Source organism: Lampris incognitus, chromosome 3 (genome assembly GCF_029633865.1).
Source record: "Lampris incognitus isolate fLamInc1 chromosome 3, fLamInc1.hap2, whole genome shotgun sequence".
Taxonomy (NCBI): domain Eukaryota; kingdom Metazoa; phylum Chordata; class Actinopteri; order Lampriformes; family Lampridae; genus Lampris; species Lampris incognitus.
In genome coordinates, this window is record NC_079213.1 from 67,002,733 (window position 1) to 67,021,823 (window position 19,091).

At 44.3% G+C, this 19,091-nt stretch overlaps 1 protein-coding gene across 1 annotated transcript in view; it reads left to right on the forward strand.

Annotated features, from left to right (window-relative positions):
• The first annotated feature begins 4,083 nt into the window (after positions 1-4,083).
• ror1 (receptor tyrosine kinase-like orphan receptor 1) overlaps positions 4,084-19,091 on the forward strand; it is a 178,426-nt gene continuing 163,418 nt past the window's right edge. The window contains exon 1 of the mRNA XM_056277463.1: positions 4,084-4,125. Within this exon, the coding sequence (XP_056133438.1) occupies positions 4,101-4,125 (25 nt within the window). The 5' untranslated portion in view covers positions 4,084-4,100. The remainder of the gene's footprint in view (positions 4,126-19,091) is intronic.

Genomic DNA, 19,091 nt, shown 5'->3' on the forward strand with positions numbered 1-19,091 from the left:
GGGGGGGGTAGTCTCTCATCATAAATATCTCCTCTATTTGGTCGGCTTTGAGGTAATGCCTTCCGCCTTTGAGCAAGCGCCCCTTTGGGTGGAGCCCCCGGCTACGAGCAGAAAGGGCTGAATGCATCTCAGGGTAAATACATTTTTGGCTCCGTAAAGAGCAGATTTAAAAGAACGCTTAGCCAGAAAGCAAAGCTGGCATATGAAAGCACATCCCTCGACACGCATAGCGAAACTTGCACATATTTGTTTACTTTGGCATATTTTCAGGGTTAATTGAGTTTGATATTGTCTTCTTTGTTTCACGCTACCGGAGGACAGAAACCCCTTCTTATGTCAGTCCAAATATGAAATGAGTTACACACTATATTAACGCAAACACGCACTTGTATAGTCTGTCTGTCCAAGAGAAGCACAGTCACTTTCTTGCAGATAACAAATGTCTCTGCAAATGAAGTATGAGTGTGTGGGGATCCATATGAGACGTATTGCTCTATTGCCCATTTAGCTCCTGAACCACAGTGTAAGAAACCAGGGTCTGGCTTCAATTCTCTCCCAGCTCAATCAAATGATGCAAATGCTGAAAAATGTCTGTTGTAGGGACGTCATCATAACTAGCCCATTAAGAAATAAACCAGACTGAACTCTTCATCATCATTAGTGAATGGTGCAGCCTTCATTTAGACTTTGAATTGTTCAAATTGACGGCAGCCCTGGTTTCGATCAGGGCTTTATGCAGCTGTCAGGTCCTGCTGCAAGACATCCGTCAACCCTCACAATTACTCCATCCTTCACTTCTGCAACCATTGCATTAATGGTGGACACAACAGGGAATTGTTATGGCATATACAGGAATTGTTATAAGACAGATCTGCCAAGAATTAAAAACAGGCAGGCTCTATCCATCCAAACGTATTGTCCCATGACGATTTTGATTTCCCCACCAGCTTGACTTAGGTGCAACCGCACACACACACACACACACACACACACACACACACACACACACACACACACACACACACACACACACACACACACACACACACACACACACACACACACACACACACATCAGCAGGTGTTCCCTTCTAAAAACAGTGTCTCTTTAAAACATCCATTCTGTAACATTGCTCACCCGTTCACACGTACAGCTCCTATCCATAAGGTTTCCAGACAGCAGTCATTCAGACATGACACAACAGTCCATCTCCTCACACTCTGCTCCTGTAGGATGCCTCGCATATCGTAAACTCAGGCATCTTTAGATGTGCCACACAGCTGACACGTGGCTCTCCACAAAACACCACCCCCTCAATTTGGCCATAAGGACGAATTCAAGCTAAAATAAGTGTCCTCTAAAGCATAAATCACAGCGAGAGAGCGAGAGAGCGAGAGATGCCTGAGATGTCAGTGAGCATAATACTTTCAAAAATATAACCCTATGACAATATTGTGTACTTACATTTCTTCCCAGCATCCCATCTTTCTTTCTCCCTTCATTCTTTTTCCTTGTGTAAGTATTGCAAAGGAGGCAAACAAATGGATTGGTTAGGGTTTGGGGTTTGGGTGGATAGCCATTAGAAAAATGCATAGATTTGTAACTCTCCTTATGAGCATCTCCTGCTGACTGTTAATCCATACCACTCTTTTGGCTGCAGTCTATTATGCATGATTTGATTTAACGTGCATATTGTGCATCCATTTTATTGCAGTTCAGTGTATCCAGGGTAAGATATTGTTACACGTTTTTTTTAGCTCAAGAGTCGAATGAAATTGTTCAGTATACAAGTTGAGGTCACGCTGTTACTGGAGTAGAAGTGATGAGAGAGAGAAAATCTTTTTGCTGCTGCATACTGCATGGAGCTCTTGTTAATCTGAGACTCAATAGAGGAAGGCCGTCCTGTTTGGACCTGAAAGAGTTCAACAAAGTAGGAAAGTGATAAGTAAAAGGGCATGTTTATCGCCTGGAGCCATTTGCTTTCAATGCAATTTACTGTGGAATAGAGTGTTCTTAAAGATTATAAGAATGTAGAATTGCCTGTCTGAGAACTGCGTCATTGGTCAATTTACGTCATGAAAAAAGGTTTTCATGTGAAATTTATTAACATTAACAGAGAATGAATACTTCTTTTGTCAAAAAGACCAGCCCGTTTCCAACAAATACTTTTCATTACTCCCAACTAGTTTCCAAAGAGTACCATAGTATTTTCATTCTTTGAATGAAGAAAGAAGGTTCTGAGTTTGAGCCCCGAGGTAGTCCAGTCTTGGGGGTCATCCCGGGTCGTGCTCTGTGTGGAGTTTGCATGTTCTCCCCGTGTCTGCGTGGGTTTCCTCCCCACAGTCTAAAGACATGTGGGTCAGGTGAATCGGCCATACTAAATTGTCCCTAGGTGTGAATGTGTGTGTGTGTGTGTGTGTGTGTGTGTGTGTGTGTGTGTGTGTGTGTGTGTGTGTGTGTGTGTGTGTGTGTGTGTGTGTGTGTGTGTGTGTGTGTGTGTGTGTGTGTGTGTGTGTTTGTATGTGTGGGGGTCCAGTGTGATGGCCTGGCAGCCTGTCCAGGGTGTCTCCCCACCTGCTGCCCAATGACTGGTGGGATAGGCTCCAGCAGCCCCGCGACCCTGAGAGCAGGATAAGCAGTTCGGATAATGGATGGATGAATGCATTTTCCCTGCCTTCCAGCCATTAGTATCTGTTCATTTCAGTATGAAAATCATCTTGCAGAGATTTGAAATTTGCTTGAGATAGATAATCCATTCCAGTCAACATTAGTGCCCTTTATTTTTATTGTCAAAATGACCTTATCATTGCGGGATAATACTACAAAACTTCTCAAACCAATCAGAGCTTTCAACTGCATTGCTCTGCAAGGATAATGTAACTTTGATGTGAATAAGGGCGACTAAATGGTCACTGTGGTGGATTATTTGCATCAAGTTCCAAGTATCTGCAAGTTGATTTTCATACTCTAGGCCTACTGGAAAAATGAATGGAAACAATGAAAAATAAGTGACGTCTTTTTGTAGGTTACAGTGGTTATGAACTAATACCCATAGGCTCCTAAGTACTCAGTTTTAGTATACTACATTAAAATGCTCGTAGTACGGAAAAACGGTAAACTGAAATTTCCAGGATGTATGCTAATAGTACTTCCGCTGAAAAACCTGATTATGAACCGACTATTCCGGAAGAAAATGGCGATTTTGCACGCTTCGTTACCAAGATTTTTTTTTCGTTACCAAGGAGATATACTTTGCGCCAACGTATTTCCGCCGCCACTTCCGCTGGTTGGCCGAGGCTCTGCATACTAAATACACTTTAATGAAGTAAGCAAAAGTATGTAGTGTAAACGTATGGCAAACGGTATGTAGTGTTGTTAGTATGCGGTTCTATAAGTATGCAGCATGTAGATGAGTATTCAGACAAAGCAGAAGAAGAAGAAGAAGAAGAAGAAGAAGAAGAAGAAGAAGAAGAAGAAGAAGAAACACATTCAAAGATGTAAAACACTATGGTATGCTTTGGCAGAGACGAGAGTAATACAAAGTGGGCGAAAACACCGGCATGGCCCTTTAAGCAAATTAAACAGCTGTTGTGAATCGATATGAAACTGAAACGACTCCAAAAGGCCCAATAGTTCCGATCACGAACACAAGGTGGCGACACGTGTCCCCTTTAATCAGAGCCAGCTGGCTGTGGGTGCGAGTGCGTCCTGTGAAGTTTGGTGGAAGCGTTGCGCTCACAGAGAGAGCGCTACGAAAAGGAGTTTGGGACTTGGTGAGGAAAGGAGGAAAGGGGAAACACGGAGAGAGAGAGAGAGGGAGAAGGAAAACTTGGTGCCTCTGCTTTCTCGCAAATTATAGATTTTAACCCGAAACGTTTTCGCGCTTTTTCTTCATTAAGGGATCGGGGGGTGTCGTGCTCTTTCCGTTCGCTCCAACATTTTTTTACATTTTGCACGTGTGTTCGCGCTCCTGGTGGATGAGAAAAGGGACGTTCAGGTTTGCAGAGAAGCCGAAGGAATGTATTCAGCTCGGTTAACAGCGACCCATCGTCTGCGGAGGTGTCAGCCCGCCGTCTTCTGGAGCGCCCTGCTCCTCCAAATGGTGTTAGACGTGAACACGACCGGTAAGAAACATGTCTTTTGATTTAGATGGAAGTAGTCCTGCTCTTCATTCCCCCCCACCACCCCCTTCCCCCAATGGCTCCTTGAAGCCCTCTTTGTAGATCATCTGCACCTACGTCCAATTCAAAGTTGTCTCCAAACAAATCGTAAACACCCTCAACTTTTTTTTATTATTATTATATATGTATATAGCTACGCTTATATTGGCAAGACAGGATGCTGTTATGTAGCCTCCCCTCTCATGTAAATGGTCTTTGGGTTCTAGATGATCTCTCTATTGTCCTCTGAGGTCTCCTCGCTGTTAGGGGGGGTCGGGGACAGTCTCGCTGAAAGAGATTGGAGTCTATTGGGAGACAATAGGTGCCCTCCCAATAGCATTGATAACTAACTGGCCCCTCTCTCAGCTGGCCAGCCATTGTGGGTCTCTGCCTTTACATTTAAAGTCGAGCCTAAAGTTATGCACGATGCATAAGGTCTTGCTTAAGTTGCCAGCTGGCAGTTTCAGCATTTCGTCGACACGTCATTTACTCCTTGATTCGTCCAGGATGACTGGGAAAAAAAAATTTTCGAGGAAAAAAACCAAAAAGAAAAACTTGCATGATTGTGCGCTTAGGGAAATAAAGCTGCTACGAAGAAATATGTTGGTCCTACCCTTTGTGGGTAAAAAAAAAAAATACGTGACTCAAATGCCTCAGTATATCTGCGTTTTGATCAACGGGTAACAATCTGTTTGCATGTTATGATTTTGATTTTTTTTTTTGCGTTCTGCAGATCTACTGCACAAATGGCGTGACTGAATCGAGTGCTTATGAAAGGAAAGATTGCAAACGCCATCTGAGACATCATATAGCTGGTTTTTATTTATTTATTTCCAAATAGGATGTAACAGCTGCATGCATTTTAGAGAAATTTTAAATTTCCATCTAAATTGCTGTTGTGGCTAGTAAGGCTTTTGGTTGTATAAGGTTTTTTGGAGGGGGGGGACTTTTCCCATATGAGTTAGTGATGAATTATCTCCTGGAAGCCTTTTTGGGGGGGGGGTTGTTTGGATTATCTTGTTCCTCCCTAAATGCTTGTGGATGTTATTTATAGGGGAGGTGTGTGCTGGTGGGACTGGGTTGAACATAAGGATTTCTGGCATGGTCCTTGTCTCTCCTCTCTCTTTTCCTGCCTCTCTTGTCTGTCTGTCTCTCTCTCTCAGGCAGTGAGCAGGAATGTTAATCCACGGTACCTGACTGCATGACTTATACTTTTCTTAAAATGGGGTTTTGTGAAGGAGCATGGGGAGGGGGGGCAGTTGAACCCTTGCAACTACGTCATATCTGGGGTAAAAATAAGTTAAATATGATTGCACGCTCAGCCGTGTAATCTCTTTTTAAGTTTTAATCGAAAAATCCATCCAGTGTTAATGCTGTGATCCCCGGGATTTAATCATTATTCTCCAACTTTCTCACTTGCCTCCTGCTGGAAACCACAGAACCACTGTTTGTGAAACGGAAACAAACCCAAAAGCTGCTCTATTTATGTCTTTGAGAGTGGCTTTGTTGATCCCCCCCCCCCTAATATCCAGATGAGCCTAGATCCACTTGAGCACTAAACAAATCCCGTGAAAACGCCTGCTTCTGACACTATGTCCACAAAGTTAATCTCCCTTTTCTATCCGCAGTCAAGGAAGAGGATTTGTCTTTCAGCAATGCCGCTTAAAAGTCGCGTCTCCTGATTTGAGCCATAAGAGGCATTGACGAATTATGACAAGTGTGATTTGTTGATTTTACTGCAATCGAGCACAAGAAGGCGGGAGTACAGATCCCTGTTGTTGATCAGTAACCAGTGATGTTTTATCATTAACACACAAAAAAACACTGACCAGAAAAGAAGTTGTTGCCCCTGCTCCTCATTACCTCTGGTGTGGTCATTCTCGTGGCTATGCTTCCATGTACTCGCATGACCCACCGTTGGATCCAGACCCCAGTAGTATCATAGAAAAGGTGTTTCCCCATTACAGTAAGCCCCATGCTAAGAGAAGCAGCCCGTTGTCCCTGGCAGGCTGCGGCTAACAAGCTCAACCAGCTTTGGATGCAGAGGTCAGGGTCAGTGATTTATCAGTGACCTGGACAGTTTGGTAGGCTTGTCAGACTAAACACTGGGATTGCACGTGGTCTGGGTTATCTGGAAGGATGCGTCTCCGTGCTGATTATGAATTGTAAAAGCAGACTTAGTTTTGAGGATAAGTTCATTTTTTGTAGATGTTTCCATCATGCATATTGGCTATTGTATCATTGTACTCATTGGCTTCATTGTCGAGATCTTGGACCGCTGCTGGACACAGCTTTACAATGGCGTCTTACTTGGCAATGGAACACGAGAGTCGGATGTGTTGTGAACAAATCTAATTATCTAATCCATGTATTTGGAAGTGAAAATGAAAGGAGATTTAAAAGTCGTTACCTGAAATACAGTCTGATAAATGGCATTGCGGAGGTACTTCCTGATTCAACTTGCAGGAATGACCATCCTGGTTCAACTTGCAGGAATGACCATTCTGGTTCAACTTGCAGGAATGACCATCCTGGTTCAACTTGAAGGAATGACCATCCTGGTTCAGCTTGCAGGAATGACCATCCTAGTTCAACTTGCAGGAATTACCATCCTGCTTCAACTTGCAGGGATGACCATCCTGGTTCAGCTTGCAGGAATGACCGGCCTTTAAGAAGAAACAGCTTTGCAGTTGGAGAGAGGAGGAGTTTTTTTTTCTTTCAAGAAGTTGTAGTACATAGAAGAGAGGGGATATGGTTGAGGGGGTAGACAGTGATGTGTGGTACGTCTTCAAAGGATCAGGCACGCCATGATGCCTTCTCCCCACTGACATACTTTCATATCCCCTGTCTTCTGAAGGGCCGCTTCTCCCATTTTTCTTGCTTTTATTGCTGTACTTGGCAACGCATATTTTTTCCACCTGTGGATAAGAATTGAGGATCTCATGACCCTGGGACATAGACAAATCGGCGATTATTGAAAAGCAAAATGTCAAAAGTACACACAGTTACACGGTGAAAGTCAGCTTTTTTTTTTCCCCTGTGACTTTATCTCCCTTAGATACCAGTTTTCTGCAGGACTCCCATTAAAAGTGAATTCTGCCCTAGGATGCATTTTCCCTTTTAATAACAGTCAGGGTGGCTATAAATCACGTTGGGTGGAACTACCTTCTTACAAATTTCAACAAGACACACTGTTGACACTAAAGGCACTTTACCTCTGGAAAAAAAAAAACCTCAGCCCTCCAGGCTGGGTCTGTAGGAGCTTGTGCTGTCTGCTCCCCAGAGCCGTATACAATATCTAGCACAGATAGAAACGGAGAGTTATGGAGCTTTCGGTGAAGTAGCAAGTGAATGGGGGAGTAGATGGGGATGCCGCACCACGTGGTTGGCTGGGAGAACAGTATTTTTTGCATGAATGCTATTTTTTTTAACTACAAATGTTATATAAAGTCTTACCTTCCCACTTTGTGCAAATCCGACACAAGTTGCATATCTTTGTCTTTGCTCAGATTATTTTTGTTTAAAATGTAAACAGCCCTGTGATGGCCTGGCTGGCGGCCTGTCCAGGGTGTCTCCCCGCCTGCCGCCTAGTGACTGCTGGGATAGGCTCCAGCATCCCCGCGACCCTGAGAGCGGGATAAGTGGTTTGGATAATGGCCGAATGGATGGATAAAATGTAAATATCAGCAACAATTGCCGTTTTAAGTGTGGTAAATGTGCAAGGTTTATCGACGGTGAGCTATGGCTCTGCTCAGCTTTAAACTCAACTCTGTGCGTACATTACATTAACTCGAGCATCAAGCAGTGTGCATCCCTAAAAGCTTTTGGCAGATGCAGAAGAATGTGGCAGGAACTGTATGTGTGAAACAGATGTATGGTCTTTTTCTGGGGAGGAGGAGGCTGAGCTTAAGCGACAGTGTGGGCCCATTTGAGCGTGTGAAAAAGGCAAGAAAATCATAGACATTTTTAATCAACACACAGCCATAAATCACATTGTCAAACTCTGTCTTGTGTCACTGATTCGAAACATGAGAGTGTAAACAATGTCATGCATTGGCAATTACTTACTTCCCATTCGTTATTAGGCGCATGTGTTTGCCAAGCATCAGTGTGGTTTGTTGTTGCCCCCAGGGGCAAACAGTTTAGACGATGTTGTGTGCTAAGTGTTTAATTGATGGATGGGTTGCTTGCAATTTGTTAGTGAATTGGTTGTTATTGAATTTATCAGTGGGGATGATGAGTAGGTGATGTTTTCTCCACATGTTTGTTCACCTTTAATCGAGATCAGAGGGCCACGTAAGCAGCGGCTCCGTCAAAACGCCCCCTATGCACGCACAACTCTGCAGTGTGTGTTGTTGCATAGAATTTAGTTTGCTTGTCCTTGTTTTAATTACGGTTGCCTTTTCGAGATGTGAACTACCACCAGTGTACTGTAGAAGATTGATTATTATTAACGTCGAACCAACGTGTCCCAGAGCAGAACTGCCTTGCTTGGTGGTTTGGAGATTGCAAGGTTTATAGTGTATTTCCTCAAGATGCTTAATGCCAGTAAGTGGTACAGTTATTTTCCACTGACTTGGTGGTTGGAATGCACTGATAACATGGCCTATCCTATGGGCACCAAACAGTGGCACGTTCCTCTGAACTGTGAGAACGGTAAATGGCAAGATATAGTTTAATATTGGCGGAAAATGTGCTCCTTGTTTTTGCTCCGTCAAACTCTGTGGAGTGCACTGGCTTTAATGGTCACGGTCCCTTGGAGGCTTACTGATTCATTAAGGACTAAGTACAGTCCGCTCAGATCCTTGCTCGAGATGTTTGATAGAGTTTCTGCCACCACAAGCTGAAGCCAAGCATGGAAACCCCTTTCCTGCAATTTACTGTCTGCAGGAGGTCAGGCCTCGGCAGGAAGAAAAGTCAGCCTTGCATACAGGAAATCACAGCGCTGGATTGATACAGGGAACGGAAATAATCGGCTTAGTTCTTGGAGCTGTGGTGTGAATGTGTAGACTGATGGTATGATGTCAAAGATATTGACACGAAAATCTATTGCAGAGGAGCTAAGCTACAGCAAGATAGCACAAGTTTGTTTTTTTGTAGTGGTTGCCTTACTGATAGGAGGAGGGCGTATTTGCACTTTTTTTTAAGTAGTGGACCCGAACTACGTGCATTTAATACATTTTGCGCAGACCTCCTCATACTGCTCTCTGCAAGATGAATAACGTGTTAAAAATGTACTTAACTGCACTCAGCATACACAGTACAAAGACTCCTTTTGCCGTGGCTGCAAGGTAAGCCTCGACGCGAGAGAGGTCTGGTGACGGCGGTGGGACACTTGGGGCTAAAATACCTCTTAATGGAACGACCCACACATATTGTGTATTGATTTCCCCCCTCGTGGACTTGGCGTGGTCTAATGCCAAGTGCTACACAGAATACCGCCACATTAAAGGAGCTCTAAATTTCACGGAGACCACTTTTCATTGTAGTTTTATCAAATTACGGCCTCTCTCCGTCCTCCCTCCCCCCTCGCCGAACTTTCCTGTGGCTTTAACGTGAGGAGGCTGTGCAACGTTTCACTTAACGGGGGGTGGGATGTGAAACATGGCCTTTTAAATTCCCCAGTATGTGTCAGTGTAAATCTTTTTAAACTCTGTTTGCATTGCGTTAAGGACTTCAGAAACCCCCATTGCACATTGCTTTGCAGAGGGGTCGATCTCTCTCCACCCACAATTAGGTCTTTGTACGGGGCACGCACCCCTCCAAGCTAATAAATACCTCAAGCTTTATGGACGTCATGGCCAAAAAGATTAATGTTTATTTTCCAAGAGACACGGCGTATCGGTCAGTGTCAGATTTCTGTCTATATGAAGAAGGCTTTTATGCATTCAGAATTTTGTCACCGTGCGCTGATCGCTTGTGGAGCGTTTCTGGAACTAAGCAGCCGACTATTCCAGGCCGGGGGGCAAGGTAGAAAATTCAGGGTTACTGACCGAAAACTCAAACGGAGACATTTTGAAATCCGCCGCTGGTGTCGGGACGCTTCTTACTCCACGGTGTAATTCGAGTAAACCTGGAAGAGGTACAAGATGAGATGGCTCGGGATATCGGCGTTTGTCAAAGCATCCTCCCTGCCAGCATCAGCATGAAGCCGAGGCTCTTGGAAGCTGCAGTGTTTTGGTCATATTTTGTGCTTTCTCTTTTTACTGCTTTCATTTCCTTTCTTTTTTATCTCACGGTGCCATCTGACTCGCTCACTGTCACACACACCCACGCAATATTTGTTCTCTCCATGTCTGGCATTAGTGGAGTTGGCCGCTGCTATCTCTCTCACTATCTGACTTGACTGCCAGGTGGCTCTTTGCTACGCTGTGTGTTTACTCCACAACATTATGACTGAAAGGAGGAATGGTGGAAGGGGATGTGTACTCGCCGCCGCACATCCACTCCTGTTTAGTGTTCGTCATATTCAGACTTGCGTTTTTTTTTCTTCTTCTTCTTCTTATTTCATTTTTTGGCGAGGATTTCAAAATGCCATTTAATTCCAAGCAGCTCTACTGATCGGCGACGGGTCTTGTTTATGCAGCCCCTTCAGTGATGGTATGTAATTTTCTTGCATCCTCCCTCAAATGCATTTAGCTTGGAAGATTCACCAAGAGAGGTTTTTTTTTTTTTTTGAGTAATTTAATTTTTCCTGATGGAAATCGATGTCGAAGCACGTCAGACTTCTTGAATCCATCACAGATAAGCCCTGGCCTTAATGTTTACGAATGCGAGCCCGTTGCCGATAAGGAAACGTCAGTCACATATTGGCTGATGGTCTCGGGTGTCTTGATATATTGGGTCGAGCCCTGGCTTGTTCTCTCTCCTCCTCAGCCCTGCGGTTTTGCCGTGAAACCATTGGACCATCAGTTCCACTGAAATGTTTGTATAAACGCATCGCTCGGCGGTTATTAATAGCACATCGTCACAACCGAGCTTATTCCAAAAATCATTCTTGGCAGCTCTCTCGTTCAAATCTTGCTTTCTCGCAGCTTGTTATTCCCTTCTTTCGCCACTCTCTGCCTCCCTCGACCGGTGTAGGTAAGCTAGCCTTTTACCCCTACGGTGCGATAATGCGGAAAGCGACCCCCCCCCCCCCCCCGGCTCATACAATTATTAAAATGGAGATTTTTGAGTTGCAGGAAATTGAATTTTACGGGGCATCTGATGATTTATGTCCAGTACGCATGTGTGTGTGTGTGTGTGTGTGTGTGTGTGTGTGTGTGTGTGGTTATTATGGCTCAGGACTGATTAGTGCCTTACCTTCCCATGGAGCAGCTCAGGAGTTTTCCTACTTTGTTTGACATGGCGAGACGCGCGTTTTGCTCTCACCGGTGTTTTATTGCTTGATAATTACAATTTGGTAGCCATAGAAACTATAATCCTGTTGTAGTGTAAAGCTGCGGAATTCTTCCGTCTTTTGAAGATTAGTTCCTCTAAATAGGTTTAGGTCTAAGCTTCTGGTTTAACAAGCCCACTTTAACCACCAGATGCACAGTGTTGATTTTGGGATTTGAGGAGGAAAAAAAGAGACACTTGTTAATAACAAAAAGTACGACCTCTTGTTTTTGTTTGTTTGTCTTATCCTGAAGTGTTCTTCGCAGCTCTTCGCTGCACAATAATCCCGTTAAAAGTACGCTGTGGTTATTTTTCATAGGTTTATGGCCGTGATTCATAAACGAGGCCGTTTGATGTATGAATAGTTTTCCCCTTGAACGACCAGAGTCTTTCCCCTTGTTCCCGTCTTTTCTCTTAAATGCCTCCGCTTTTTTTTGTTGCTCCGCTTCCCCCCCAGAGACACTCGCGAAGTCATCCTTAGTTTATGGGCGTAATAAAAAGACAATTACAATGAAAACTCTTCGACTGTGCAGCTCAGAGGGTTGTCCCCTCTGGGTTGTGTCCCCTCTGAGTTGGAGTGAAAAATAAGAGTGGATTTAGTGTGTTCTGTTATTTTGGGGGGGGGGGGGTCTGCTCTTATTTGGTCAGACCAGCGGCTTGTTGTTTCTTCCAGACCAAGACGAGAGAAAAAAAAAACCCTGCAAAGTCAGCTCTGATTTGCTGTGGCCGTCGAGATGTTGTACTCAGTGTGTGTGTGTGTGTGTGTGTGTGTGTTTCTCTCATTTGGCAAAGTACATAAGTACATGGCAAAGTACTCTCGTACATCCCTCTGCATGTTCTTTGGAAATTGTGGATCTCTTAAAGTAGGCTATATTTTGGTTCTGAAACCGTACATAATGTATAATAAGCCCTGTAAAGTACATAAATGGCAACTAAGTCACTAGCATGCCATTTATTTTTCAGTGGAAGAAATACAGTAGATGTAACACCCAGGTGAGAGACACCTAAGTGTATTTTGAGTGAGATTAAATTCACTTTCAATTAATTCACAAAGTGCTTTTTTTATCAGCTACTTGACAATCTGTGTCATATTAAAAGGTCTCTGCAGAGTTGGGAGTTAATGCTAAAAGCTTTCTGCTGTGTGTGTGTGTGTGTGTGTTTCACTTCTTGCAGTCAAATTATGGAATTGGAAGTGAATTGACCACCCCTGCCATTTAGATGGATGTTGTGGCTATTGTTCCCAGACAGGAAGAGAGGGACTCTAGCATCCATTCTCTATAAAGTGCTGTCTTGCCACGAGCCAGACTTGCCCTGTTTGTTTAACCAGGGGCTTTGTCAGATTGTTCCCACAGTCGGCCCTCCATTAACCAGGAGCGAGTGTTTGCCTAGCCACTTCATTCACCCACAAAAGACTGAAGAGGGGGCTGCCTTGCCTCGGTCACTCAGTCGGCTAGTCTGCTGTGCTGTACAGCCGATTTGGCTGCTGGAGAGTGCATGGACCCCACCCCCACCTCCTTCCATCCACGCTGAAATCATCCCTATCTGGTCCAGCATACTCACGCTGAGGACTGGATGTGGAAAATAAAAACAGACACACAAAATAAAGACTTAGCTATGACTGAAAATGATGACAAGACCAAACCGAGATCACACATATGTACTCAAAGCTCCCCGGTGAAATTACATCCATTCTAAGAATTAGTCTTGGTAAGAAGACTGTAATGACATAACCACATGTGGACGTTTTCAAAGCTATGACTCGGTGAAAACGTGATCTCAGACCAGCTCTGAATCCGAATTCGCTTGCAAAGTTTGGCAAATATGATGGCCCTGGGTTTTCCAAGCGTACCGTCTTCAACGTAAGTCACTTTAAAGCTGACAAGTACGATTTGTGAGATTGAACGTGCAGGAAAAAGCTAAAATCTTTGTCAAATCTCTCAGAGTACATGGAGAATACATGTCAGCCATGGCTGTAAATACTATTTCCTACTATTTGGTAACAATTGATACCCAGGGCTATTTCTACCTGTACAAGGAAAATTGCTCAATCTCCCAATCTAAAGTTTTTGTCCCGGATATGGTTCTTTCACTGGATAATCTCATTAAATTGTTGCTCATCATCACTGTGGACAGCAATTCACAGCGACTCCGTTGCACTTTGGGACACATTTTGTACTCATTCTTTGAAAATTTAGGCTAGCTAAATGAAAATCCCCTTTTGTATCTATTCTAAATCTGGCCACCACACTGACCATGGAAAACAGAGTTGAAAGGTCTCACTGGGGCCTATTCTAAGTGATTGCTACTCAAATGTAAATCCCGCCAGCCACTACTGGTAAGCCCAGCTATATTCCAACAGGGAAACCACTGCCTTTTGTGTGGCACTTGGAAAGGAAGCACAAAACAAAAAGTGGGAGGCAGCGTCATGTCCGGTCCAATTTGAAATCATGACACGGTTACTTGCCGTGTTTCTGCTGGAAAGGCTACCATTGGGGCCATTAGAGCCCTCATTAATGACGTTAATTTCCCCAATTGAGATTGCTGAGCACCTGCAATGAGTATGTCGAGGTTGTAAGTGGACCATTGTCTTCCAGCCACATCGAAGAAGTTGGTCGCCCGAAACCTGCCTTCCCTTCCTGCGCTGAAAGGAAGAAATAGCAAATGTGAAAAATGCATTATTTAATGGATTTGGGTGCGACTCATTGTGTAAAGAGTCTGCACCAAGCTTAAAGCCATGTGCAAGGTTTGGATTTTTCCTGTCGAAACATGACACGGTGCACGTTTTTACTGACATTTTCAGGAGCATTGGTTTTTAACACACCGTTCCGCCTACACGCTTTGAACTTCTAACAGTATGACAGAACTGACCACTTTCTTGCTTTTCCTCCTCGAAGCTACAGCCGAGGGTGTAACAGTGGATTATGGTATGCTTAACACCAAGAACCTTGGCAAGCCGTCAAAGCCTTCCTTTTGATGTCGGGGGGGGGGGGGGAATATTTAACTTGGTCTCAAGCATATCCACACACAGTCATGGGCTGCCATTTAAATCCCTTCTCGGTCTGATGCGCTCACCATACAGAACCCCGTTTTATAGGAAAAAATTACCGCTTCCTGTTTGTGGTTTCATTGTCCACCACCGTGGGCCTGGTTTTAACAGGAGAGGAGGTGGGAAGTAATGATGGAACTGAAGGAGACGCAGAATTCTTCAACTACAACTAGTGAGCGAGACAGACAGAAAGGGCAGAGGCAAATAAAAAGAGAAGGAGAGGGTAATTTTGTGCTGCCGACTGTCCAGATGCGTTAACCAGAGGCCAGTTTAGTCTTTGAGGGAGTCCGGTGGCATCTGTTTGATGTCTGGTAGCTGTGGGTTTGGTGGTGAAATGTGCCAGAATGGTAATAGAAGGGTATGGTATAGTCGTAGGAAAAGGATCTGTCTTTGTGCCATTGTAATAAAGTTAAATAAGTCTATATAATTTTCTTGCTCTTTCTCTCTCGGTCCTGTTTCTCCCTCGCTTGTCTTTCTCCTTGTTGTTTAGTGGCAGAGTTTAGCCTGTGTACAGGAACTGGGTTTTCAACCCCGGGTGGCTGGAAAGAAGTGTCGTCAACTGAGACGGACCTAACCAGGAATTCATACATTTATCTTGTGGGATGCGGAACGCCACACTTGGTCCTCTGTGGAATCTCTCTCTCTCAGAGACGGATGAAAAGCTATGGGAGCGTTGAGGGGAAAATTGAATTTACCCATTTTAGTGCCCCGACTTGTTTTTTCATATTTCCAGTGTAAACAGATATTTGATTTCCCACTGGAAGCTTATCAGAGCTGGCACCAGGGATTTTTTTGTTTTGTTTTGTTTTTTTAATATGTCAACTTGGGTCTTGGAAACGTGGATCTTGGAATAGATCCAAGTTTTAAGTTTACTTACTGGTATGGTCGTGCCTTTGTGCCAATATTTCTCTCACACAACTCACCCTTGTGCTCTTCTACACTTTCCCCCTACCTTTCTCTCTCACCCTCTCCCGAAGAGCATTGATTTCAGCCGGGCCGGAAATGAAACTGCGTTGCCCTCCGACTCTCTGCAGGAGAGGGTAAGCAGGGGAACGAGACAGGAAGGGAGGCCGTCGGGTTAAAAAGACTGGCGGTATGTGTTTGTGAGACATACGGAGAGTGTGATATTCAAGAGGGTGAGGTGAAGGATGGGCCATCCAGCCACCAAGAAAGACGAGAGGCAGGGAATCTGTGTTGGGGGATTGGTGGGTGATAATTTAATTTCATTAATCATCTCTCAATGATATCGTATGTTGTTTGTTTTTTGGGGGGATTTTGCCCCCTCCCTCTTTTCTCCCCAATTGTACTTGGCCAATTACCCCACACTTCCGAGCCGTCCCGGTCGCTGCTCCCCACCCCCTCTGCCGATCCGGGGAGGGCTGCAGACTACTACATGCCTCCTCCGATACATGTGGAGTCACCAGCTGCTTCTTTTCACCTGACAGTGAGGAGTTTCACAAGGGGGACGTCGTGCATGGGAGGATCACGCTATTCCCTCCAGTTCCCCCTCCCCCCTGAACGGGTGCCCCGACCGACCAGAGGGGGTGCTAGTGCAGCGACCAGGACACGCATCCGGCTTCCCACCTGCAGACATGGCCAATTGTGTCTGTAGAGGCGCCTGACCAAGCTGGCAGTAACATGGGGATTCGAACCAACGATCCCCGTGTTGGCAGGCAACGGAATAGACTGCGACGCTACCTGGATGCCCAATATTGTCTGTATTGTATCGGCATGACGTTTGAATATTGTCATATCGGGATACAGAATTTTGTTGTCTAAGTAAATGATAATGAGAATCCTACAATTTCCCATAAAATGAGGTCTGACATATCTGAGAGTATAATTTGAAAGCTTGTTTTGCTTTGCATTACCAAACAGTTCAATACGATGAACCTCAGCTGGATTATTATACGTAGGTGGTATTTTTCTATATCTAAGCAGATATCATGCTATCCATCATGTAAAATTTCTTACGATTATTGTGAAATTGTCCATATCGCCCAGCACTCACTTCACCTATAGAGAGCATAAAATTACCCCGAAGCCGCCGTGTCGTTAAAAAATAAACCCCAAAAACAAACACCTGGCGATAGAAATCACAGAAAGGGGAATCAGTTCATCTGGACACATTTATTGAGAGACACGTTTCATCACTCATCTAAGTGACCTCTTCAGTCTCAACTGACTGCAGGTATCCCCACCCTTATAAACAATACGACCGAAAACAATGACCAGTTTCATATGTAAATTACCGCGGCCATTAACTAGAGTTACAGTGGCCATGTGTACTATTCACAGAGGATTTGGGAATGGTTGCAATCATGGCATTGTAAGAAGGCGAAACATTTCTCTCAATTATCATGTCCAGACGAGCTCATTCACTTTTCTGGCATTTCCTTACCTTGGTCATTGAGCATGCGTGAAGGCATCCCGATGACAGACGGTTACATCTCTGCAAGAGCAGTACAGACAACTAGACAACTAGTGACAGATAGGGAAACAGAGCGGCAGCCTCTCTGTTTGTAACACCTCCCAAACTTCATCCCTCTATCAGAAGTCAATGATCTGCTCTTCAAGGGGCCTATATAAGAGGCTTAGACCCGCGTGATCACTCTGCCTGTTTGCTTAACCTTTGTGTGCCTTGCCTTAGCAGTGGTAAGCTTTGCCCACAAGAGCTCATTACCTCTCAGTAACGTCCTCGTTGCCTCTCTGAAATCCATGTCCAAGTTGCCGTAATGGCTAAGTGAGATGGAGAGAATAGCGGGCGACTCCATTAAGTCCCTTTGCTGCACTTGTTAGCCTTCATACATATAGGAATTAAACGCCAAGTTAGATTTCTTTTTTCCACGTGTTGAAGTATTAGAGAAAAAGTCCTCATGGAATAATGAGGTTTTTGCTAAATAATATTCCACGATGAGTTTTCGCTTCCAAAATGGAGCCATGTTGGGGGATATGAAAATGTGTTTTTATTTTTCCAACGGCTGTTGAGTGTTTTTTTTTTTATTTTCCCCACTTGCACAAAGAATCGGTGTATTGCGTTTTGCAGTGAAAGGCCCTTTGCATTGTTTAGGGTGCGTGTGTATGAAGGGCAAACGCAGAGAAACCTCCCATTTCATCATAAGATGCCAGCCACATTAGGAAAAAGTTTGATGAAACCCCTGATAGCCGAGAGAGAGAGGAAGAGGTGCAGGCCTGGGCACTCCACTAACTTTCCATTCCTTTTTAGCCACAGGACCTTGGTGCAGTTGCGTCAGAAAGGACTATTTGTTGAACATTTCAGTGAGATGAACAACTGTTTATATGAGTACACGCGTTGTGTAATGATGTTTTCTAACAAGGCAGCAGATATATGCAGCCGGAAGGTCCTGCTCTACAGTAAGGGCCCGGGGTGGGGAGGGGCTTTCCCAGTTATGGGCTTTGTGGGTTATTATTTTTGACATGCTCTGTTGGAGCGTTGATTTGAAATGGACCGGCGCCGGCTATTTGGAGCGGGACAGAGTGCTATGGCTGTGATTCATGGTTGTTTGAGTGGGAGTCCAAACAATAATGGGTCTGATCAGAACTTTGCCCTGCCGATGCCGTGTAACTGTTTGGACTCCTTTCGGCTTGTCGCAGCAACCCTGTCAGAGTTGGGCTGGATTTTTTTTGTTCTTTTCTTAATTTTAATTGCTCCCTTGCTCCTTTTTTACACCTTTTTTCCCCTCTTTCTCTTTGTCTGTGTCTTTCCCCACTCACTCTAGTTCCTTGGAAAGTCGGCCCCCTCTATTATTATGAAAAATTAGTGCTTGTGTTCAAGCTATTCCCTGCAGCATTTCCCACTTTAACCCTTGTGTTGTTGTAACCTTAGCTTGCCTGTGTGTCCAGTACTGGTCTTGTACAGCTGTGACCCTTCATCCCCTTTGTCCTCCCCATTCACCCAGGCTTCGTTAGTTCATTTACACTCTAATTTAAACCTGATTTAGTGCCGGCCTGCTGACATGCTAACTCGCTACTCATGATAGCTGTGAGCAGGAATGGGCATTGTCCTTTTTGCTATTCAGGAATTTTATTTTGTGCATGCACCTCTGTGACTGGCTCTCCATCACCAACCGCCAACAATCAGCTACTCTTTGTCTAAATTACTGAAAGTGGCTGCTGCAAATCAGTCATCTTCTACCAATTGCTTGCTCACATGTTTGCTCCATTGGAGGTCCAGTGAAAGTGACTAAATAAGAAAAACAACTGGATTTTTTAGTTTTTGGCTACAGTCTATCCATGCCCAGGAACAGCTGTATCTGTTTTTCTTGTGGCTGTCCTCATTGACACAAACCAGAAAGAGGAGCTTGCTCTTCCACTCAGCCTGTGATGTCACTACTAACAATGAAATGAAAAACAGACAATTTGACAGTGGATTCAGGTAATTTTACGAGGAAATACTGACGGGTTTTGCAAGAACTGTTTGCTTTGTAGCGAAATTCCGATCATTTTATCATTTCTGAGCCAGAAGTCAGAGAAGTATTCCATT